Raw genomic sequence first — 26,308 nt, forward strand, 5'->3', positions numbered from 1 at the left:
CTATTTCAAACGTGTGTGTCGTGAACAACATTAGTGTGAGCAACAATAGTGGAATCGGTGGTTTGACTTCAAAATAAAAGTCCCCCATTGAAACACCCAAACGGATAAATATAGTGGAATCATGCCACAATTGGACTAGATAATGCTAAACATGGAATGTTTATGTTGGTAACCCTCGTAACCCGAATATGTTGGTAACCCTTCGAGGGATCCTCCAAACACTGGCTTCGAGGGTTGCCAATATATCCTCCAAACACTGGCTTCGAGGGTTACCATCATATTCAGTTTACCAACATATTCAAATAATGATTGATATATTTTCATTAAAAACGTTATTTTTATTAATTTATTCATACTATTTCATCCATCCACAAGATATAGTCCCGACACAAATCTAGGGTTGCTACCCAAGCCGGCTGGTCGTTCATTCTATCGGTTCGGTTGCCAGAGACGCAACCCAGTCGTTCAGTCTTTTTGTTCTGTATTTATGGATAGTCGTTTGTTGTAAATGTACCATTGCCATACTGGCTGGCAACGTTCTTATCCCTTGCTTGCTAGCTAGCCAACTACGGCTAATTTACAGTCACATCAAAAAGTACAGCCAGAATAACAGCAAAGTAGCTGCATTTGCATTTGTTTAAGCTGTTTTCTAGTGACATTTATTTGGATACATCCATAACAATGAGCTAATGAGGTGCGATTTCGCCTGACATAGAAAATGTGCTCACTCGTCAGGACACTGTTGTTCAGAGGAGCTAGCCAAGAACACAGCTACAGTAACACAATCACTTCAAACTGAAGCTGGAAAGACTACAAACTAGCTGCACTTCGTTTCGTTAGAAATTGTTTCAATTGACATTTCTTTGTATATATCCATAAAAATGATGCCAGCTGATTCATGATTTCGGCTGAGAAACGCTCCCTGCCTGTCTGTCTCTTCCCGACTTCCGACACGTTCATTACATTTACATTTTGGTCATTTAGCAGACGCTCCTATCCAGAGCGACGTACACTTAGTGAGTGCATACATTTTTCATTACTATGGGACAGCTGGAGATCGAATTTGAATATTGAAACAATGTTGCAAATGTTGGAGAGACAGACAGCAAGGTTTATACAAATCTCCACTGTTGAAAACTAAATGTTAGTCTAAAAGAAATGTGAGATAATGTCTAGATGCTTTTTTTAAAGCGGAGATCAAGTTTATAAATTGCCTGGCTGGGCTGATGAGACAGTGGATTGCACAGCAGAGTAAATAGGCATCTTAAAGTCATAGATTTAGCAGGTGGTAACTTGTGGAATAGACACCGGTTGGAATGCTGTTTTAACCAATCAGCATTCAGGATTAGACCCACCCGTTGTATAATGTTATATAAATTCAACAAAATACAATTATTAGTTAATTTGAGAAAAAAAAGTAGGCTGATAACCCATTTCATGGGTGCACAATCCATAGGTTAGGCTGTACAGTTTTTTATTTTTATTTTTTATTTCACCTTTATTTAACCAGGTAAGCCAGTTGAGAACAGGTTCTCATTTACAACTGCGACCTGGCCAAGATAAAGCAAAGTAGTGCAATAAAAACAACACAGAGTTACATATGGGGTAAAAAACATAAAGTCAGAAATACAACAGAAAATATATATACAGTGTGTGCAAATGTAGCAAGTTATGGAGGTAAGGCAATAAATAGGCTATAGTGCAGAATAATTACAATAGTATTAACACTGGAATGCTAGATGTGCAAGAGATTATGTGCAAATAGAGATACTGGGGTGCAAAAGAGCAAAATAAATAACAATATAGGGATGAGGTAGTTGGGTGGGCTAATTTCAGATGGGCTGTGTACAGGTGCAGTGATCGGTAAGGTGCTCTGACAACTGATGCTTAAAGTTATTGAGGGAGATAAGAGTCTCCAGCTTCAGAGATTTTTGCAATTCGTTCCAGTCATTGGCAGCAGAGAACTGGAAGGAATGGCGGCCAAAGGAGGTGTTGGCTTTGGGAATGACCAGTGAGATAATCTAGGGAGTTTTTCCTAGCCACCGTGCTTCTACACCTGCATTACTAGCTGTTTGGGGTTTTAGGCTGGGTTTCTGTACAGCACTTCGAGATATTAGCTGATGTAAGAAGGGCTATATAAAATAAAATTGATTGATTGATTGAGATATACCTGCTGGAGCGCAGACTACGGTACAGTACATATAAGTATGCCCCCAATGCAATTCTGAATTCCAATTCATCCACAGTGCAATCAACAGATTTTTCAAATTAACTAATACTTGTCTTTTGTTGAATTTATATAACAACATTCCAACCTTGTTTAGCATTATGTAGTCCAATTGTGGCATGATTCCATAATTTTTATCCGTTTGCATCAGTTTCAATGGGGGACTTTTATTTTGATGGGAACCGCCGATTCCACTATTGTTGCTCACGCTGTTGTTCACAACACACTGGTCTATTTTCTTTCCAGTGTAGGGAAGTAGAATGAATCAGGCATCTACTCCTCCGCAAGTGATTGGTGCATTGAAATGTCACACATGCTGTCGCTATACAAAGGTATTCACGCATAAGTGGTGTATGGCACTAGCAATGTATCTTACATGATTTTAGTTTAATCTATGGAATAGGCTGGGTGTCCCTTGACTGTTGATAATTTTTTCCCTCAATACAATGCAGAATAATACGATTATATTGTTGTTAGGCTGAAATAATCATTGAATAATATGTTCCTGACACATTTTAGTTAGGCAAATGTCCCACAGCCATTCAAAGCAAAAAAAATGTGAACACGCACTGCATCAACATTAATACTTAGTCAATCATGCCACCGTACTTACCAGCACACTACACTCATAGCAGAAGAGCTGCTGTATAATGTTCATGTCGAGGAAATTATAGCATTAATTAATTCATCTCGGTTTACCCAGAACTAGTCTCCCGTAATTGTAGCCTAGGCAGACGAATCTTTCCACGAGAGATTATAAATGCATAGATTTGTGAAAATACAGAATGTGAATGTGTGTATTAATTTAATAAAAGGACAACTTTTTTATTAGTGTAATCAGCAATGTACTTTCTCAAGAGGACCTCATAAATGCATTATTGTAGTGCCTCACGAATTTTGGTATGTGATTGAAGGTATAATATTGCCATCTAGTGGAAAGATGTTATGAGTGCTCTCTGTGATACTTCGTAGCAACTTTTATCATCCATGATACAATGTAATATATAAAATAAAGGGCTACATTCATTATGCAACTTTCACCACGACAATTCATCACTGCGTCATACAAAACATCCAGGCAAAACTGTAACCAACGCCATAGGCCTAAAACGAATGAATTGTTTCAAGTTAAGTTATTAATCAAATAATAGGCAATTCATTTGATTATATTTGATTTAGTGACTAACAAAGACAACTTTCAGAGTTGAAATTGACTTTTGTTTTTAAAAGATCAACTTTAATAGGCCTATCACAACATTTAAAGTGCTGTTTTTTTCAACATGATTAGACCTAATATTTGAATTCAGCCTATTCAACCAATAATCTAGAGAAATAGAATAGGCAATCTTAAATATTAACATAATTTATTTTCATATTTAGCGCATTGGTTGTTGTTCAAAGCCCTATAGGGTAGACATTTTATTATAATAGGTTATAATAAAGTAAAATGACACATTGTCGTTGTGGTGAAAGTTGCACAATGAATGTGGCCCTTTATTTTCCTGATGTTTTCATCGCAGGCGGTAGTAATGCGGAAAAGTCTAAACGGGATCCTCGGGACGTACCAATTCTGACGTCACCCCATTGAAGTTGACGTTTTAAACGTTTAGGGTAAGAGTTAAGGGAGGGTTAAGGTTGTGTAAGGGTTATGCTTACGGTTATGGTTATGGTAATGGTAACGGTTATGCTTATGGTTAGGGTAAGGGTAGGGGTTAAGGTTAGGGTTTAGGAACGTCCGAAGGATTCTAGATTGCACTAACCGTAGTAATGCTCTGCAGCAGCTGACACTTCTGTAGTCAGAAGTGAATGCACATTTTACAGTCTGGGGTCGCTAAGTAGCTAGCTCAGCAGCAGCAGCAAAAGCAGCATCATGGCGGAGCAAGGCGAATCTCCGGCTCCTGTCCAGAATCCGCAACCAGTGCTGACAACGAGCTGGCCAATTACCAGGGAGTCGTACGAGTTACAGGAAGTCATAGGTTAGTAGGCTACTTCTCCATAGTGTAATGATATAATGTTTTATCATGGATATGACTCGGGCGGTTATCAGTGGTGAATGACGACGAGGGCCTACCGGCTTTTTCATATTCAACAGCGTCTCTTTAATGCTTTGCAATGCGGATGTTAACAACCTCTATTTGCTTGCTCTTGTAAGAGGAAACCACTTATTTCATCATATTGAGAGATATTTATAGTCATTGTAAAGTTGTGTTCATATGGGTAGGCATTTAATGTAAATGCGTTTTTAATGAATTCGATTTAGTCTATGCCGAACGATGCTCCTTTATTGCACATGTCCAGTAGGCTAATATTGAAATAGATGAGTCTATGCATGGATGCAGTCCTCACGGGAATGGCATGTTATCGTTTGGAAGAGCAGGGATATTGAATTGCATGCCACTCTGAAGTTAGAAAGAGGATCTACTGTCAGGCTACATAAAAAAAAAAACATGAGGAACATTCAGTTTTAATAAAAGTCTAATGTTATTATGAAGATTATGATTATGATGTTATGCCTATTATGATCATGATTATGATGGGTAATAAGCTATGCAATTTTTTTGTCTACTTTGTGAGAATGTTGTCACAGATTATTAGTTGACTCTGGAAAAGGAAAGACAAATAGCCTATATACATAATTTATAGGCCTTCTTCTGTCAATGTATTATAATAGTTGTAAAAATAATTATATACATTTTAAAGATGTTGATTTGCCTCACTGGAAGCAATACATCGTTTTTATTTTATAATCCATAGATAAAACATTACAGTGGATAAGAATGTTTAGTTTATTGTTTCAGCATGTCAGTCAAGTTTCATAGGTCATTGAGGTTTATTTTCACTTCTATTAGGTTACATCAAGGAGTTATAGAACCGGTTACATTGTAACAATACTGAGCTCACTCGCTGCTGGTCAGTGTCACTCTCTGCTTCCTCTACTGGTAATAACGCCAGACTTCATTTGGTAGGCCTATAATGCAGTTATTCACAGTCATTCCCCAAATACTTGAGGTTTTCTGCTCATTTAAGAATTTCGGCACCTGTGAATGGTGGGAGACATTTGAGCTGACACTGACAGCTAAAGAAAGCCATATCAGTGCTGATAAGGGATATGAGCTGCTGTGGCTAGTCAGTCATCTGTTTTGTGCTTATAATCAACTGTTGAGCAGTCCGATCTCCTCTCATCCTTATCTGTCACCGGCAGTTGGCATGGTGTGTACTGTGTCACATTCTTAGTACAAGACAACTAAAGCCTAGCATGGCCTGGTTCTTCAATAAACCCCTCTTCACAACTTTGTCTTTGGATACACTGACTGTTATGCATAGGAATTAGCATATGATTAGAAAATATGTTTGCACATACTGTATTGGTTCAGTTCAGTTCTGAACTGTCATGGAATTATCATTTAAATGTCACAGAAAACGTTTAATATCCCAAACAGACACACAATGATCCTGCATGTGTCAATGATCCATTATGCTGTTCACCTTGGTCACATTTGATGTTACTGTACTGTCTCTTGCCCTGTTTTATAATTGCGCCTCTATTTGTCTGTGATTCCAGGCAGTGGGGCCACAGCCGTAGTGCAGGCTGCCCTCTGCACCCCCAGACAGGAACGCGTGGCCATAAAGAGAATCAACTTGGAGAAATGCCAGACTAGCATGGATGAGCTATTGGTGAGAGCAACAATAAATAAAGGCTATATTTTCATTTTGTGTGACCACAGTGCCTCTGGCCCTCTCTGGCCCATACTTTCCTGATTGGGCTGTAATTAGACTTTGGTGTTCTCTCTTGTGTGTGTCTAATAGAGGCTGAGTAGGATCTGTGAGGGCTGTGCTACACGCAAGTGTCCATTTGAATAAGAAATTAGCCATGATTTACAGTATTTGTTCACTTAATTTTAGAGACGCAAATGACCTATGAACAATCCTCGTTATAAGAAAGGTTGTCAAAAGTTGTTAACTTTAATTTGTTTCTCATATGAGCCTCTTTCCTCTCGTACAATAGAAAGAAATTCAAGCCATGAGCCAATGCAACCATCCAAATGTTGTCACCTACTACACCTCATTTGTGGTAAAGGATGAACTTTGGTTAGTCATGAAACTTCTGAGTGGAGGTAATAGAACTGCTATCTCTTTTATACTTCCACACTACACATTGAAAGTGACCATAATAACATATAGTTCACTTTGGATAAAAGCCTCTGCTATATGGCATATATTATTATTATTATAACACTGTTATAGACTAAAATGTGACTCCTTTCACAAATGTCATGACATTATTCTCATAAAATGTTAACAATCATGTAACAAGCAATTGTCCATGCTTTTGATCAGTTTACTGTAGACCTATGTGCAGTGGCATTAGAAGTTAAGTGTTATCACACCATGTACAGTATATGGCTGGGTTGAATATCGAACATTGTAACAAACTTGCTTAAGGCAGAATGAGTAAATAGAACAGTTGACATGGAAGGATCTTATGTAGAAATTGACATATCTGCATTGGTCATTGTGGGCACTGTTTTTCTGTCTGCTTCCTCTTTTTAGGATCCATGTTGGATATAATAAAGCATACATTTAGCAGAGGAGAGCACAAAAATGGAGTTCTAGATGAGCTCATCATTGCAACCATACTAAAAGAGGTCCTTGAGGGACTGGACTACCTGCATAAAAACGGACAGATTCACAGGTAAGATACCCTGGAGTCAGTGGCGGCCTATTACAGCATATTGGATGACTGTCATTCATATTCCATTCACCCAGCTCAATGTAACATCGATAGGTTTAGGCTACTATATGATACTAAAATTTTCCCTATACCCATCATGAGGTTGCTACAACCTAGCCTATGAATGAAAGTTTACAACGTAGGTGCACAGGTCGAGAGAAATTTGAGTAGGGCTGTCCTCGACAAAAAAAAATCTTGGTCGACCTAGAGTTGTCTGTTCTTTCGACCAATCGATTGGTAGACATTTTTAAACGTGTATTTTTCCCTATATAGACACACCCTATGTGTTTTAATAAAATCAACTATACTGTATGTAGGCTACAGAGCTTGTCTGATGCTTTAAGCACACTGTGATTAAATAATTAAGACACACAAATGACTCGAGGGAGCCAGAGATCAAGATAGCCTAACCAGAAGAGAAAAAAACATGTTCCCGACCCTCTTCCTCCCGCTGCTGCTGGCCTTCACAGATTCTGCTGTTACACTCCTGCTGTTACGCTCCTAATAGGCTACACCAGGGGTCGGCAACCTTTTCCATTTGGAGTGCCAATTTATCTTACCATTTCTACCGATCTGTGTGCCAGTTATGATTTTTATATGCAAATTTTTGTGGAACAGTTTCATTTCATTTATAAAAAAGTCTTCCTATCTCAAAATCATTATCATATGGTAATCAAAATTCTAAAAGTAACTTCTATTGCCATTGCCAACTATGTAAAAATAGCCTACGTAAAGCCAACAAATAAAAACATTGAAAATATGCTGATAAAAATAAATATCCTATTAATCACATTGGCTACACATGGCATGTCTGCAAGGAACTTGAAACATTGTATCAACTATTAACTTGGGTCCAGCCTGAAGCTTAAACTAGCAAACTTGCAATATTGTATAAAATATTCTGGGACCTCAGAGTTTCCAGCGCCAGTGAGCCCCGAACAGACATAGCTGTAGGCTATTTGCACAAGGGATAAGAAGTAATCAGGTAGGCCTATTTTATTTTGTTTCCACCTGATCAGAGCTTGACATTTTTTCCCCCCTTTCACGCTGAGCGGTTAGCGAAAGAGAGCTGGAAATATTTTTCAAATAGGCTACATTGGGGAACTATTGTCATTCTCAATGGATGTAAAAACAGACTTCGTTTACTTGCTGTTTGAGGTGAAGAAATGTTTAGTTCAAAAGTGGTGGTGAGTTAAGAATCAGAAATGCTATCAAATCCCCAAATGGGCACAATTATAGGCCTACATTTGCGTGCAGGCCAGGTAGCCTAGGCCTACTTCTATGTATAAGGTCTGCGTCCTTACTCAACATTGACAGGAGAGCTACAAACAAACGACAATGAATAAATTAACTCCTAAATGGAATGAAATAAACCAAAACTTGTTCCTCACAAGGGTAGCCTAGGTTGTGCAGTCCGCAAACAACGTGTCCACTCCGACAATGAGAACTGTAAAATACTATAATAATAATATATTGAATGCATTAACAGAAATGACCGTAACCAAACAAACATTGTAGATTAGAAATTATGGAAATGAACGGTAAATGTACTACTGGTGATACTGGTGTGCCATCCCTGTGGCCTCAGCAATGGATTAGTCCACTGAAACAGGCGTGAATCAGCCGGGTGTCTCGTGCCATAATTTAAGAAAAATATATTTTAGACTGCTCGACCAACAGCCTATCGACCAAACAATCGACCAGTCGACTAACGGGTCAGCCCTAAATTTGAGTAATCAAGGTGACAGATATTGACACATTCAGTACCGCCTTGCACACTATTGCCTGCATCTAGCTGATCTAGGGTGTAATCATATGTCCAACAGTTGCAAACGAGAGTTTCTATTGGACAAATTCAGGTATATTTATCCCCGTTTCGTTCCGTTTGCTTCTGTTTAAGAAACGTTTTTCAACAGAATCGCCGGAATGAATACACCCCTGATCACACGCAAACACAGTTCACTTTCATAGCAGCCACATAAAAAAAAGCATGATCCCTTTGATCGTTGTATTCTTTCTCGCATCTACGCGCTCTCTTCTCACCTTTTCCCTTCGCTTGTGGACTTCAGTACACAACACAACAGATTTCTGTGACCAGGAGGAAAAAACTTTCCAAGCCAAACCTTCATATCATAACCGCTAACCGCTACACACAGCATACATCATTGTCACCATATTAACATCATAGTCAACATAGCTACAAGAACTAACACGTTAGTAAACCCCCTACAATCATGCAGTACAGTGTACAGTCAGCAGCAAGCAGTTTAGCAGGTACACCGGCGGGCCCCAGTGGCAATAAATGAATAAAACCAAAAGCTTACCTTGACTTGGAAGCGTTCCAGAGTTGGATAGCCATAGCCAGCTAGCTAACATAGCATTCCGCTCTGTTTGAGCCAGGTGTTTGAGTAGGCTAAACTAGCTAGCTGCATTCCCTAGCTAAGTAAGTGAAAGTGAAATTGAAAAAGAAATACAACAAAATATAGCTATCTCTCTCTCTCTCTCTCTCTCTCTCTCTCTCTCTCTCTCTCTCGCTTCTCCTTAATTTTTGAAACTGTTCAACTATTGTCTTTCTCTATCTTTGAGGCAACTACTCACCACATGGAATGCACTGCATTGCTAGCTAGCTGTAGCTTATGCTTTCAGTACTAGATTAATTCTCTGATCCTTTGATTGGGTGGACAACATGTCAGTTCATGCTGCAAGAGCTCTGATAGGTTGGAGGACATCCTCCGGAAGTTGCCATAATTACTGTGTTATTCTATGGAAGGGGGTGAGAACCACGAGCCTCCTAGGTTTTGAAAATAGCTGTCCTCCGGCTACACCATGGTGCTGTTGAGGCTACTGTAGACCTTCATTGCAAAACCTTGTGTTTTAATCAATTATTTGGTGCCGTGAATATATTTAGTATGGTTTTATCTAAAAATGATAACTTTTTAAATGTTTAACTATTTTATTTTTATGAAATTCACTGAGGAGGATGGTCCTCCCTTCCCTACGCTGAGGAGCCTCCACTGCCTGGAGTTTGAAAGATTAATTATTTGCACAGGGTCTTCCTTAAAAGAGTGTATATAAATGTTACAAAGTATTAATCTATAAAATGTAATCTAAGAGTTACATGGTATTAGTTAAATTGTGATGACATTATCTACTGTTTCAATGTGATTTATTGACATAGATTGTGTTCTTTGAACTTGCCTGGATGTCAAGGTCATAAAGAACTAAACCACTATTACCCCCTTAGGCAGTGTTCCAAATGACAGCAGGCTGCAAAACTAATTTATACACATGGATGCAACCGATCCTGCTCCACTTACGTAGATAGATACTGTTTGGGCATGACTGGGGTGTTTTTGCTGTGTGTGTGTGACCTCAGGGATGTGAAGGCTGGGAACATTCTGTTGGGAGAGGACGGCTCTGTTCAGATTGCAGGTGTGTGAGTAATGTCTCTGTTACATTCTATTCTCACAGCTCACTGACTGACACAATGGTATGACTTTTTTAACGATGCTTCTACACATTCAGTTAATTCAACAGCATAATCGACATAATGCCAGACTTCACCAGTCAATAGTAGGAATAGACTTGTAAAATGGCAAAGATTAATATATTTTTGAAGCTAGCGAATACACAGTAGTTTACATATTGACTGAGTGTTTCTTTTTCCTGTCCTGATGACCTTTTAGCCCCACTCCTATTGAGGAAGAATATCAAAATACTGAGATTAAAAAGCAAATATTTTATTTATTGGCTAGGAATACAACATTAATGTAGATGTACCAGTGTATAAGTGCATTTAGTTCAACTCAGTATATTCTACACGAAAGAGACATATACAGTGGGGAGAACAAGTATTTGATACACTGCCGATTTTGCAGGTTTTCCTACTTACAAAGCATGTAGAGGTCTGTAATTTTTATCATAGGTACACTTCAACTGTGAGAGACAGAATCTAAAACAAAAATCCAGAAAATCACATTGTATGATTTTCAAGTAATTAATTTGCATTTTATTGCATGACATAAGTATTTGATCACCTACCAACCAGTAAGAATTCCGGCTCTCACAGACCTGTTAGTTTTTCTTTATGAAGCCCTCCTGTTCTCCACTCATTACCTGTATTAACTGCACCTGTTTGAACTCGTTACCTGTATAAAAGACACCTGTCCACACACTCAATCAAACAGACTCCAACCTCTCCACAATGGCCAAGACCAGAGAGCTGTGTAAGGACATCAGGGATAAAATTGTAGACCTGCACAAGGCTGGGATGGGCTACAGGACAATAGGCAAGCAACTTGGTGAGAAGGCAACAACTGTTGGCGCAATTATTAGAAAATGGAAGAAGTTCAAGATGACGGTCAATCACCCTCGGTCTGGGGCTCCATGCAAGATCTTACCTCGTGGGGCATCAGTGATCATGAGGAAGGTGAGGGATCAGCCCAGAACTACATGGCAGGACCTGGTCAATGACCTGAAAAGAGCTGGGACCACAGTCTCAAAGAAAACCATTAGTAACACACTACGCCGTCATGGATTAAAATCCTGCAGCGCACGCAAGGTCCCCCTGCTCAAGCCAGCGCATGTCCAGGCCTGTTTGAAGTTTGCCAATGACCATCTGGATGATCCAGAGGAGGAATGGGAGAAGGTCATGTGGTCTGATGAGACAAAAATATAGCTTTTTGGTCTAAACTCCACTCACCGTGTTTGGAGGAAGAAGAAGGATGAGTACAACCCCAAGAACACCATCCCAACCGTGAAGCATGGAGGTGGAAACATCATTCTTTGGGGATGCTTTTCTGCAAAGGGTACAGGACGACTGCACTGTATTAAGGGGAGGATGGATGGGGCCATGTATCGCGAGATCTTGGCCAACAACCTCCTTCCCTCAGTAAGAGCATTGAAGATGGGTCGTGGCTGGGACTTCCAGCATGACAACGACCCGAAACACACAGCCAGGGCAACTAAGGAGTGGCTCCGTAAGAAGCATCTCAAGGTCCTGGAGTAGCCTAGCCAGTCTCCAGACCTGAACCCAATAGAAAGTCTTTGGAGGGAGCTGAAAGTCCGTATTGCCCAGCGACAGCCCCGAAACCTGAAGGATCTGGAGAAGGTCTGTATGGAGGAGTGGGCCAAAATCCCTGCTGCAGTGTGTGCAAACCTGGTCAAGACCTACAGGAAATGTATGATCTCTGTAATTGCAAACAAAGGTTTCTGTACCAAATATTAAGTTCTGCTTTTCTGATGTATCAAATACTTATGTCATGCAATAAAATGCAAATTAATTACTTAAAAATCATACAATGTGATTTTCTGGATTTTTGTTTTAGATTCCATCTCTCACAGTTGAAGTGTACCTATGATAAAAATTACAGACCTCTACATGCTTTGTAAGTAGGAAAACCTGCAAAATCGGCAGTGTATCAAATACTTGTTCTCCCCACTGTATTGTATTTTTACAACATGGGGGTTGACAATATTTGGGTCTTTCCACAGAATGAGTGCCTTTTGTGTCCCTTTTATATTTTTTTGTAGAAATTGTGCACCAATTTCGAGCCTGTTATATTCAATGAAGTGGCCTTTAATATAGACCACTGATTTTTAATATGAATAAAGACTTGCTAAAGTGCCAAAATTCAGCATTTTGACATGCATCTCCTCTGTGATTTCTAGGGAGATTTTAATGCCCCTAACCCCAACATTTCTGCAAGTTTTCACCATCATTGTAAAGCCATAGTTATTGTGTTGCTTTGACAAAGTAATTTCTGAAGATTATTTTTATTTCAAATGATTTTTGATTCATTTCAAGGTCAAAACCTGTCCCTCATTTTAAGGTCAACCCTGTTACGTGAACTGAACTCTTGTTTTAATATGGTAAAACTATTCCTTTTTAAATATTTTTTTTCAAAAGAGACTATGAACATCTAATAGTAAAATCATAGTGTAAATGCAGGTGAGCTGGTTCTACTCTTTTTGGCCATTTTCTGGTGTTTTGTGGTGGAAAACTGGTGGATCGAGCATAACACTTCAACGATGTTACCTATAGATAGACAGGCTAGAAATGTTGTAACTATTTCATTTTTTTGTGTAGCTTTCATTCAAGCCTGTTACAGTCAACCCTGTTACTTTATTTGGCACATAATAGGCACTTACTATAGTATTTAAAAAAAAAATTTAACCTCTTGAGATGGGAGAACGTGTTTTTTATTAAGTTGAACATGTGCTCTTTATGACAGAATGCTAAAATTAGGTGAAATTGGAACGACCAATTTACTGAATAACATTAACATAAAGGTAGTCAAACAGGTCCCCCATCATAAATCACTGGAGGCCTACAGTCTCTCATGTACTTGGATGACCTTTAGCCTACAAACACTGCAAGGAGAACCATTCTAACATGAATGCAACTGAAGATCTTGAGTGTGCACAATTTGTATAAGGTGTATAACATGAAATAGTTATGAAAGACCTCTTAATGGTTTGAGTATATTTGAGCAAATACCGCAAAGCATTATTATCCCTTTCTATAAGATGTTAATGAGGTATAACATTGACATCCACACATGTCATCTGAATTATCCAATGTTCCCCATAGATTTTGGAGTTAGTGCCTTTTTGGCCACTGGAGGAGATATGACCAGAAACAAAGTACGGAAGACCTTTGTGGGCACACCATGTTGGATGGCCCCTGAGGTGATGGAACAGGTGAGACTATCTTGTGGCCAGTTTTAGTAACATCTACTAGCTGTTCACATACACTGGACAATACTAACAGTAATGCCGCCATGTCCACAGGTACGAGGCTATGACTTCAAAGCAGATATTTGGAGTTTTGGAATCACTGCCATAGAGTTGGCCACAGGGTCTGCACCTTACCACCGATACCCACCCATGAAGGTGAGCCTGATCACTGCATATCTAGGTGCCAGACAGGAAGCGGAATATGCTTATACAGTGGGGAAAACAAGTATTTAGTCAGCCACCAATTGTGCAAGTTCTCCCACTTAAAAAGATGAGAGAGGCCTGTAATTTTCATCATAGGTACACGTCAACTATGACAGACAAATTGAGGAAAAAAATTCCAGAAAATCACATTGTAGGATTTTTTATGAATTTATTTGCAAATTATGGTGGAAAATAAGTATTTGGTCACCTACAAACAAGCAAGATTTCTGGCTCTCACAGACCTGTAACTTCTTCTTTAAGAGGCTCCTCTGTCCTCCACTCGTTACCTGTATTAATGGCACCTGTTTGAACTTGTTATCAGTATAAAAGACACCTGTCCACAACCTCAAACAGTCACACTCCAAACTCCACTATGGCCAAGACCAAAGAGCTGTCAAAGGACACCAGAAACAAAATTGTAGACCTGCACCAGGCTGGGAAGACTGAATCTGCAATAGGTAAGCAGCTTGGTTTGAAGAAATCAACTGTGGGAGCAATTATTAGGAAATGGAAGACATACAAGACCACTGATAATCTCCCTCGATCTGGGGCTCCACGCAAGATCTCACCCCGTGGGGACAAAATGATCACAAGAACGGTGAGCAAAAATCCCAGAACCACACGGGGGGACCTAGTGAATGACCTGCAGAGAGCTGGGACCAAAGTAACAAAGCCTACCATCAGTAACACACTACGCCGCCAGGGACTCAAATCCTGCAGTGCCAGACGTGTCCCCCTGCTTAAGCCAGTACATGTCCAGGCCCGTCTGAAGTTTGCTAGAGTGCATTTGGATGATCCAGAAGAGGATTGGGAGAATGTCATATGGTCAGATGAAACCAAAATATAACTTTTTGGTAAAAACTCAACTCGTCGTGTTTGGAGGACAAAGAATGCTGAGTTGCATCCAAAGAACACCATACCTACTGTGAAGCATGGGGGTGGAAACATCATGCTTTGGGGCTGTTTTTCTGCAAAGGGTCCAGGATGACTGATCCGTGTAAAGGAAAGAATGAATGGGGCCATGTATCGTGAGATTTTGAGTGAAAACCTCCTTCCATCAGCAAGGGCATTGAAGATGAAACGTGGCTGGATCTTTCAGCATGACAATGATCCCAAACACACCGCCCGGGCAACGAAGGAGTGGCTTCGTAAGAAGCATTTCAAGGTCCTGGAGTGGCCTATCCAGTCTCCAGATCTCAACCCCATAGAAAATCTTTGGAGGGAGTTGAAAGTCCGTGTTGCCCAGCGACAGCCCCAAAACATCACTGCTCTAGAGGAGATCTGCATGGAGGAATGGGCCAAAATACCAGCAACAGTGTGTGAAAACCTTGTGAAGACTTACAGAAAACGTTTGACCTGTGTCATTGCCAACAAAGGGTATATAACAAAGTATTGAGAAACTTTTGTTATTGACCAAATACTTATTTTCCACCATAATTTGCAAATAAATTCATAAAAAATACTACAATGTGATTTTCTTGATTTTTTTTTCTCATATTGTCTGTCATAGTTGACGTGTACCTATGATGACAATTACAGGCCTCTCTCATCTTTTTAAGTGGGAGAACTTGCACAATTGGTGGCTGACTAAATAATTTTTTCCCCCACTGTATATAAAACTATATAACTAATAAACCATGAAAGACAAATTACTACCCTGTGTCTATGTAACCTCTGAGAGAACACTTGAATGCTTTTGACCCTTCCTTTTCTCTTCCCAGGTCTTAATGCTAACCTTACAGAACGATCCTCCCACCCTAGACACGGGTGTGGAGGACAAAGAGATGCTGAAAAAATATGGGAAATCATTTAGGAAGCTAATAACCCTGTGCCTTCAGAAGGAGCCCGCCAAGAGGTTTGTCCATATCTGCCATTCTGTGAACTGCATTAGGCCTACACTTCAAATCTGAAGAGTCTGTCACTGGTTGATGATAAAGTAAATCTGATGGCCTTGGGTGTTGATCGAGTCTCTGTCGAATGTCAGACACATTTCAGGAGAGTCCAGAAATGTAGTCTTCATGTTTAGTGGGCTCACTCATACCCACCCAAGAAGATCTATTCTCACACAGACAGATTGTAGCAGTTGTACATTCAGCTCCAGGCCAATGATTGGAATGGGTTCTTATATCTCCATGTATTTTATTTTTCTTTAGGCCTACAGCAGCAGAACTTTTGAAATGTAAATTTTTCCAGAAGGCAAAGGTATGATTTTACCTCCAGGATCTTGCCTGTTCTATTTGTTTGTCTGAGGCTTAAAGAATTTGTATGTAGATTTGTTTAACATGGGTTGTGATTTTCATTTGCAGAACAGAGAGTATCTGATCGAAAAGCTGCTATGCAGAGCACCGAACATAACCCAGAGAGCCAAAAGGGTAATGTCTAAACAAACATCATTCCCAGTAAAGCAGCCTCAATATTGACTAAACATTATGAACAAAGTATGGTAAGGTGTTATGGGTTGGCAGTGCACTCCACCAGTCAACAGACATCGAGTGTCCTCTCTCTCTCTCTCTCTCTCTTTCTGATCAACACTTCATTCACTTTGTGCTCAAACTGTTATGTGAGGCTAGGCTGCAAATATGGGCCACTCCTGGAACAATATCAGTCATGCAGAATACATGTGCTTACAACTCATGCATTAGTGGTCCGTAATGTCGCTCAGACGCTCACTGCAAGTGGCAGACAAAGACAAATGTGATTTAATGTGAGTGGTTAGGAAATGGGAGGTGCACTTAAACATACCATTTGCATGCTCAGTTTGCCTTGCGGTCACAGTGAACTGGGCATGAGTGCAGCAGTGTGGCAGGCAAGGTTGATATTGGATCGCCATCATCCTCCATGTGGATGACTGAATGAAATGGGTGCGAAGACCCTATTGCCAGAAGGCAAAAAGCCAGGGTGATTGAGTTGGATGGAAATTCACTTACATGGCATGGGTGACTGGAGGACATGGGGGACTGTGGAGGTGTCGCGTGACCCAATCATTTAGCAGAGTATAATGTCAATAGAGAGGGAAGTGACTCGTGACAGAGTTGTCAGACAGAGGGGCGGACAGTTGCTGGTCAGAACAACAGTCACAATCATTCAGATCGTGTGTGTGTGTGGGTTGACTAATTTGGTAAACATGGTTTAAAGGTGCACTATGCAGAAATCGCTATGCCATTTCCTGGTTGGTGAAATTCTAATAGTTCGTCTAATTTCAGTATATGTGACAAAACAAGTAAGAATATTGTAGAGAATCATTGCACCATCTAAACCACTGTGAAATATATTTTCCATAACCAAAAATATTGTATTTTCAGCTGTTTGACAGAGAGGCATCCAAAAAGAAACATCTCTGTCACTCTCCCTCCCATCCTGCCCACCTTCCTCAGTCTGTCTATCTCCTGATCCCTCCCGGAGACTCCCTTCCTCCCTGAGCCTCCCTCCTCCCCTGCAGGTGTATTAATTCAACCAGAGTTAATACAAAATAGGAATATTCGAGACATGTATCTCTAGGCAAATGACAGAATTTTTACAGTTGTTCAGTGGCCAGAAGAGGGCAGCCCTGCTCGTTAGTTGATCTCCTCATAGGGAGACCCGCAGGACGTATTGATCAAAGATTACTTCTAGAGGCTGACATCGAGGGCGGTGCGTTGCAGCAGTCATTGATGTGTCACGTTATTGAAAGTTGGAAGATAATACTGATGTAATACTGAGATTGATTTGCTACGCTAGTACACAGATGATACAGTATCGATTCAGAGCATTTATAGATTGCTCCTGTAATTTGCCTGTATGTACACCTTCATCCCATATTTTCCCTTTGTGCGTTTCTCTAAGTGTGCATGCTCATAAATGTTCCTATTACTATTAAGTACTACATGTAGTTGTTCACATGCTTTGGCAGCTTGATGGTGCCGTATGTGTGTGTGTAAAGAGATACAGGCCACTGAACTGTCACATTCATCCACATACAGTGTGCAGGTGATGATGATCAGAGTGGACTGATGCTTTTTTGTTTTGCTCAAGGAGCCAGTGCAGAATTCCAGGAGCATGGGCTCTGTGTCAGGTTCGGAGAAAGAACTTGATGCCATCAGAAGGGTACATGTTCTTTGACTTAGCCGTAGAATGCTGGGTGTTTCCACTTAGATTAATCCAGAGTTAGCTGCTTAAGGAGTTGTGTGTGTTTCGTTTTCTTTGTTCCATTTTGTTTTACTCTGTTCTTTTGTGCTCTGCTAGCTCGTAGCAGTCATTTTGTAGACCTTAAAAACTATCTGAGAGGAATCCGAGCCCAAGTGTTTGTGCAACGCTTACTGGTATCCACCTGCACTTTTTATGAAATATTTCTAAAATCCCATCAGCTCATATGGGCCAGGTAAATACCATTTAATGTTGTGTTGGTTTTGACCTTAGTGAGAGAACATTAGAAGGTGTGTGGGCTACTAAATGTGTTTTGTCTCTCAGCCCTACAGTTTGATGGGATGTTTAAACGGTTGTGGTGTGTTTGGCCTAGGTGAGGAGAGTTCCAGGGTCCAGCGGCCACCTGCACAAGATGGAGGATGGAGACTGGGAGTGGAGCGATGACGAGCTCGACGTGGGGAGCGAGGAGGGCAAGGCTGCTGTCAATCAAGGCAGGGTAGGTGAGACCATGACAAGAGATGCACATCCAAACTTGGCCACTGTTGGGGAAAAAAGCGACAACTAACTAACTCTTTTTACCTGTACTTTGGCTAGCATGATACTTCCTTTTTGTTTTGCCTTTGTACTTTTCTAGCTGAATGTATTTCTGTGAAAGCAGTGAGCGAGCTTTGTTTCACAGAGGGGCCTGTGACATGTCGTTTAAAATAGTTGGTAAAGGTTCTAGATATAGATGCCTTACCTGAAAGTCTCTTACAGGGAAAAGTACACAAGGCAAAGATGCAACAAATGAAATGCTTATAATGATATTCTACTTGGGTCAGTTTTCATTGTCTGTTGCCTCCTGTACGCTACATTATGCTAATTATCTGCAGGGATTGCAATCTAAGGTGATTGGGCTCTACATCTGCCAGTCATATTTAGATTTGTCAAGACTGAGAATATAATTTTGTTTGTGTTTGATATTGCCTTCCAGTCGCGAAGGCTCAGAGAGGACAACGAAGATGAGGGTGAAGATGTAAGTTAGCTCTTTTCTGTTCTATAAACAAATATGGAGTACACGATTTGTCATTGTTAGAGTCTTTTTAATATCATAGAGAAAGACGCTTAGGTGTACTGTGGGTGAAGATAGATTGTTGTGAGTGTGTAAACCTGCACATTGACCAAGATAATTGACTTACTTTGCCTCTGTCTGTTTCTGTGTAATTTGATTACTTTACAAAGGGCATCATTGGAAAATATAATTGCCTGCCTCAACAGGGAGCAGGTTATGTATCAATTATGAAATCTTAAATAAATCTAGTACATCTTACCCGCCACAGTTTCTCTGACTCATGGATTTTAGCGAGGACAAACGTGTATAGATGCTTTCTCTATTTGATTGTTCATAAACAAAAACAACAAAATGTTGTACATATTGATTGTTTTCTATTGACTTTTCTCTATTTGCTGACTGAGATGAGCAATGACCTTGACCTTGACCTTGATCTTTAAGATTTGCTATTCTTAACAATGTTCACCCACTAAACAGCCTTTCCATAGCACCCAAAAATATATAGTTTACTAAATGCCTTTCGTTTTATGCCACAGGATGAGGAGAATGCCAACAGTGTTCCCATTGAAGGGCTATCCATTCAGCATCCCCAGGTGAGTTTTTCAGTATCAGCACCACCAGCAGCAGAGGCAGACGTTATTTGTCATGATTCAGTGACCTTGATGCCCCACTGATTGTGTGTGAGTGTGTGTGACTGAGTGTGTGCCAGTCTCCCTGTAGCTCCTGGAGGGGCCCTTTCAGCAGGTAATAAGTCAGAGTAAATGGCCATCCTGCTGATACTGCCAGCTCTAAAGTCATCTAAAAGGCCTTTGCCATTCTCTCACTAGCCATTGTCATTTCAGAAATGAGCCAGAGTAGTTTGAGGTTCACCCCCCGCGTCCGACAGTGATGGAGGCCATAAGTGCTACTGCGGTTCTTACTTTGTTGAGTCAGGATCTAGTCAGTGTCAACAGATTGTGCCTCCTCACAAATTGAACTCAATAATCTTGTCAGAATACATCAATACAAGTATATACACTGTAGATATTGAATGTATTTTGTGTGATATAATTAATGTATTCTTCTGTTGGTTTTGTAGTTTAATCATTTCAGCATAGTGCGAGATACAGATATATATATATTTTTATACTCCAGGAGATATTGAGAACTTTACTGACTCACCAGACTCACTCTTTACTTACAGGTTCAACCGTTTAAGAAGAACACAGGGCCCTATATTCAAGGTGCTCTGAATATGGTCCTAAGGCTAAGGTAAGCAGAGTTTGAATTTGTCCTCATCCTTCTTGCATCCGGTACACCCAAAAGAGGTCTGAGAATCACTCAGACATGTGCCCTGCTGCTAATAGACCTAATGATGACCTAATGATGTCTTGGCCCTCTAAAGAGATCATCTGACTTAACCAAGGATCTTTTCTCTCTAATCTGGGTGAGCGGTTGTGTTGGAGGGAGGAGAGTGTTACACTCCATTGACTCTCCATTTGCTCCGCTCTGCATTACTGTGTTCTCAGGGATTGAATTAGAGCAGGGATGGACAACTTTGATTGGGGTGGGGGCCACAAAAAAATCTGAACTCATCATGTGGGGCTGCAGTTGCTTGCGGGTCTGCGTAACCACATCCATACCCCGCCCCCCCACCACCACATTGGGAGCAAAACATTTGAGTGGCCCTCCTCTTGACAGTGGAGAGAAATGTTTCAAGTTTTAGAGTTCATTTCGTGCAATTCGACTCATTTTGCCATAGGGTGGAGAGAAATGTTTGCAGTTTTGAATATGATATGAGAGTGAGAATGACTAACAAAATCATTGGGGGCCCCTGGCCGGTAATTCGACCATGAAAACAAGTTTAGATAGCTGGCTGCTAAACAAACTTAGCAATCAATTTTTTGCTTTTTTTTGCTGACATGAGATATTTGACTGACTATCAGTGACTGACCAAACGAGGAAAACTGCCTATGCACAACCAAATTTAGAAAATGTACTATTCTAACTCGCAACAGTAAGTTGAGACCCCGACTGAGTTCCTAAAATATATACAGTACCAGTCGAAAGTTTGGACACACCTACTCATTCAAGGGTTTTTCTTTATTTTTACTATTTTCTACATTATAGAATAATAGTGAAGACATCAAAACTACGAAATAACACATATGGAATCATGTAGTAACCAGAAAAGTGTTAAACAAATCAAAATAGGTTTTATATTTGAGATTCTTCAAAGTAGCCACCCTTTGCCTTGATGACAGCTTTGCACACTCTTGGCATTCTCTCATCTAACTTCACCTGGAATGCTTTTCCAACAGTCTTGAAGGAGTTCCCAAATATGCTGAGCACTTGTTGGCTGCTTTTCCACTCCATCACTCTCCTTCTTGGTCAAATTGCCTTTACACAGCCTGGAGGTGTGTTGGGTCATTGTCCTGTTGAAAAACTAATGATAGTCCCATTAAGCGCAAACCAGATGGGATGGCGTATCGCTGCAGAATGCTGTGGTAGCCATGCTGGTTAAGTATGCCTTGAATTCTAAATAAATCACAGACAGTGTCACCAGCAAAGCAGCCCCACACCATCACACCTCCTCCTCCATGCTTCACGGTGGGAACCACACATGCGGAGATCATCCGTTCACCTACTCTGCGTCTCACAAAGACATGGCAGTTGGAACCAAAATTCTCAAATCTGGACTCATCAGACCAAAGGACAGATTTCCACCAGTCTAATGTCCATTGCTGGTGTTTCTTGGTCCAAGCAAGTCTCTTCTTATTATTGGTGTCCTTTAGTAGTGGTTTCTTTGCAGCAATTCGACCATGAAGGCCTGATTCACGCAGTCTCCTCTGGACAGTTGATGTTGAGATGTGTCTGTTACTTTAACTCTGTGAAGCATTGATTTGGGCTGCAATCTGAGGTGCAGTTAACTCTAATGAACTTATCCTCTGCAGCAGAGGTAACTCTGGGTCTTCCTTTCCATGAGAGCCAGTTTCATCATAGCGCTTTATGTTTTTTGCGACTGCAAATTTTCCGTATTGACTGACCATCAAGTCTTAAAGTAATGATGGACTGTCATTTCTCTTTGCTTATTTGAGCTGTTCTTGCCATAATATGGACTTGATCTTTTACCAAATAGGGCTATCTTCTGTATACCTTGTCACAACACAACTGATTGGCTCAAACGCATTAAGAAGGAGTGAAATTCCACAAATTAACTTTTAAGAAGGCACACCTGTTAATTGAAATGCATTCCAGGTGACTACCTCATGAAGCTGGTTTAGAGAATGCCAAGAGTGTGCAAAGCTGTAATCAAGGCAAAGGGTGGCTACTTTGAAGAATCTTAAATAAAACATATATTTTGAATTGTTTAACACTTTTTTTGGTTACTGCATGAGTCCATATGTGTTATTTCATAGTTTTGATGTCTTCACTATTATTCTACAATGTAGAAAATAGTAAAAATACAGAAAAACCCTTGAATGAGTAGGTGTGTCCAACATTTTGACTGGTACTGTATATTTACAGTTCATTTAAGGAAATCAGTCAATAGAAAAAATTAATTAGGCCCTAATCTATGGATTTCACATGACTGGGCAGGGGTGCAACCATGGGTGGGCCTTGGAGAGCCCACCCACTTGGCAGCCAGGCTTACCCACTGGGAAGCCAGGCCCAGCCAAATATAATTAGTTTTTCCCCACAAAAGGGCTTCATTAAAGACAGAAATACTCCTCAGCCCCGCAGGTGAAGAAGACGGATGTGGAGGTCCTGTGCAGGTGTGGTTACACGTGGTCTGCGGTTGTGAGGTCGATTGGACGTACTGCCAAATTCTCTAAAACGACGTTGTAGGCAGCTTATGGTATAGAAATGAACATTCAATTGTCTGGCAACAGCTCTGGTGGACATTCATGCAGTCAGCATGCCAATTACACGCTCCCTCAAAACTTGAGACATCTGTGGCATTGTGTTGTGTGACAAAACTGCACATTTTAGAGTGGCCTTTTATTGTCCCCAGCACAAGGTGCACCTGTGTAATGATCATGCTGTTTAATCAGCTTATTGATATGCCACACCTGTCATGGGGATGGATTATCTTGGCAAAGGAGAAATGCTCACTAATAGGGATGTAAAGAAATTTGTGCATTGAGAGAAATAAGCTTTTTGTGCATATGGAAAATGTCTGGGACTTTTTTTTTTCAGCTCATGGAACATGTGACCAACACATGTTGTGTTTATATTTTTGTTCAGTACTGAGTATACCAAACATTAGGAACACCTTCCTAATATTGAGTTGCAGCCCCCCCCTTTTGCCCTCAGAACAGCCTCAATTTGTCGGGGCATGGACTGTACAAGGTGTCGAAAGCATTCCACAGAGATGCTGGCCCATTTTGACTCCAATGCTTCCCACAGTTGTGTAAAGTTGGCTAGATGGCCTTTGGGTGGTGGACCATTGTTGATACACATGGGAAACTGTTGAAAAACCCAGCAGCGTTGTAGTTCTTGACACAATCCGGTGCGCCTGGCACCTACTACCATACCCCGTTCAAAAGCACTTACATTTCTTGTCTTGCCCATTCACCCTCTGAATGGCACACATACACAATCCATGTCTCACTTGTCTCAAGGATTAAAATTCCTTGTTTAATATCTCCTCCCCTTCATCTACACTGATTGAAGTGGATTTAACAAGTGACATCAATAAGGGATCATAGCTTTTACCTGGATTCATCTGGTCAGCCTTTCATGGAAAGAGCAAGGTGTTCTTAATGTTTGGTATACTCAGTGTATATATTTTGTTGGGGGGGGGGGGATAGATCCGCGGGCCGCCAGTTCCCCATCCCTGAATTAGAGGGCTGTTAATGACCTGCGCTGCCACCAGACTTACCAACACTGACCTGACTTGACTTAACCTTAATTTCAGCTAGTCCAGACACTTTCAGCCACTGGGACGTAGCTGCCAGGTTAAAGACCTATTGCAAAAAAAAAACAATTCAAGGCTGTAGCAAGACTTGTGACCAATAAGGAATAGCTTTAGGATTAGATTTAGGCTCAGATTTATCACTGTTTATATATGCTGTCTTTTTATGATATGATAACTAGTGTTGATTTGGCCTCAGACTCCTCTAAGCACTCAAATCCTTTCCCAATAATATATTTATTGCATTGCATTTAGATCCTTTTTACTTCCCCCTCAGCAAAATGGAAGTAGATTTAAACACCATGTCTGAAAGCAGGATATGCAAGGCAAATGTGCAAAACTGTGACGCGCGCACGCACACACACACACACACACACACACACACACACACACACACACACACACACACACACACACACACACACACACACACACACACACACACACACACACACACACACACACACACACTGCCACAGTCATAGACAATGGAATATTTCTGGACAGTTTAAAGTCTGCCTTCTGCTCCCTGATGGGTTGAATGCAGCACTGGGTGCAGAGTAGACTCTGGGTTGATGAGATAACAGTCAGCATCTGAAGGGCCCTCCCCAGGCCTGCTGTGCAACACACAAAGCCGTCCCCTCCACTGCACACCAGCAGGCCAACTAGAGGGTTGGCTACTAGAGAAGTGTAATTATTCTAACCCTGACATGTAAATAAATGTACAGTTCTGTGAGCAGTGGGGCTGTAGCTATTTCTCAGTGCCCAGAGTTCCATTCATTGCAGGCGTTTGAGCCTGTTTTTCTTTGCAGCGTATGGGGAGCGATGTACTGTAGAATCAGCCCAAACTCAGAGAGATAAAGTGGCTTGCTGTATGTGATATGTATTAAACCAATCCTGCTCTGCGCTGAGGGCAGTCTCGCCACAACAAATGGATTTCAGTGACGTGTCTTGATAGATTAAGTCAAAAGTCAACTGACAAGATCCACATCTCTGTTCTGTGCTGAAACAGTCAGTCCCTGTCACGCAGCAGCCAAAAGAGAGCAGCTCATTTATCAGGCCTCTCCATTTCAAGCCCTCTTTTAGCCGAAGGACTTCAGATAAACTCAAATGCAACTCCCAATCTCCCATAGAGTGATAATGAATGGAGCTTTATTGCAATCGGTTTTGACACGCATTATGGAGAAATACGATGTAGATGTATTTGCATAGAGGTTTCTCTATAACCCTGTTTAGTCCATGAACTGTAAAAGTAGTTCTGGAAGCACTTGACAGAGCATTACATTACATTCGATTCGCTGGGAAGATACAGTACCTTTGTACAGGGGTGAATTTCACAGCTTTTGAAATATGCTGTAAACTGTGCAGTGATACAACAGTGTTACATTATAACACTATCATGTGCACTCATCATCTCTTTTCACATGACAGAAAACATGTATGCCGCTATAGTTTGTAATGCACCAGCCTAAAGAGGTCTACTGTACACAGTCCCCAGAGGATCAAAAGATGACATGGTCACTGGTCAGACTTACTGACAAACAGTAGGTCCTTATAAGCAGATACAGTGCAGGGAGGTAAATGGCACCCTATTCCCTAGTGCACTACTTTTGAAGTGTGCCATTTGTGATGCAACCATACTTTTGAGGACAGATGTGGAGAACGACAGACCTCTTTGTCTGAGAGGAGGGGTGGAACAGATGTTAGAGATTCAGCGACGTGACTTTAAATCAGGATTTATTGAGAGCTTGACAACAGGATTAAGGCTAAACTGAAGAGAAGTCAGAGTTGGAGAGAGGAAGATATACAGAAGCCTAAGTGTAGGAAACATACTGAGGGTACTGAAGATGCATGTTAGAGGGAGCAAAGGAATCACAGAAATGAATGTTATTTTGCATATTTCATAGGGCATCCCCAGGGAGGTTGGGAAATGTTTTCTTACAATTCTTACACTGTTTCTTTGCTTGCTATCTAGTTAACATAATGGTAGGACAAGTGAGATCACTGTAGTTCATTTCCATTCAAATCTAATTTATGTTGTGGGAAAACAGAATGGGAAAGAGATTCAGAGTGTTTAATAGTCACATGTACAGGGTTGCAGGTGTTATTGCAGGGTACAGTGAAATTCGTAGGCTTCGAGCTCCATCATGCAGGACTAAGTGAAATTAAATAATGAAAATGGTAATAAAAAACAACTATAGAAATAGAGATAGCACTATATACATCATAACAACTGTAGCAGTGATGAATAAATACATGTCCACTGGGACGGGGTGACAACAGGGGGAGCAGCAGCATGACCATTGAGTGAAATAAAAACAATAAACATTTTAATAT

General features: G+C 40.7%; 1 protein-coding gene across 2 annotated transcripts in view; it reads left to right on the forward strand.

Moving 5' to 3' along the window:
• Positions 1-3,855: 3,855 nt before the first annotated feature.
• stk39 (serine threonine kinase 39) overlaps positions 3,856-26,308 on the forward strand; it is a 31,316-nt gene continuing 8,863 nt past the window's right edge. For both annotated transcript variants that reach the window (XM_041864984.2, XM_041864991.2), the window contains exons 1-14: positions 3,856-4,203; positions 5,790-5,902; positions 6,234-6,342; positions 6,779-6,920; positions 10,336-10,391; positions 13,552-13,661; positions 13,752-13,853; positions 15,623-15,756; positions 16,055-16,103; positions 16,208-16,273; positions 18,397-18,519; positions 18,997-19,038; positions 19,611-19,667; positions 20,258-20,325. In XM_041864984.2, coding sequence (XP_041720918.2) covers positions 4,098-4,203; positions 5,790-5,902; positions 6,234-6,342; positions 6,779-6,920; positions 10,336-10,391; positions 13,552-13,661; positions 13,752-13,853; positions 15,623-15,756; positions 16,055-16,103; positions 16,208-16,273; positions 18,397-18,519; positions 18,997-19,038; positions 19,611-19,667; positions 20,258-20,325 — 1,277 coding nt within the window. In that variant the 5' untranslated portion in view covers positions 3,856-4,097. The remainder of the gene's footprint in view (positions 4,204-5,789; positions 5,903-6,233; positions 6,343-6,778; positions 6,921-10,335; positions 10,392-13,551; positions 13,662-13,751; positions 13,854-15,622; positions 15,757-16,054; positions 16,104-16,207; positions 16,274-18,396; positions 18,520-18,996; positions 19,039-19,610; positions 19,668-20,257; positions 20,326-26,308) is intronic.

Source organism: Coregonus clupeaformis, chromosome 4, assembly GCF_020615455.1.
Source record: "Coregonus clupeaformis isolate EN_2021a chromosome 4, ASM2061545v1, whole genome shotgun sequence".
Taxonomy (NCBI): Eukaryota; Metazoa; Chordata; class Actinopteri; order Salmoniformes; family Salmonidae; genus Coregonus; species Coregonus clupeaformis.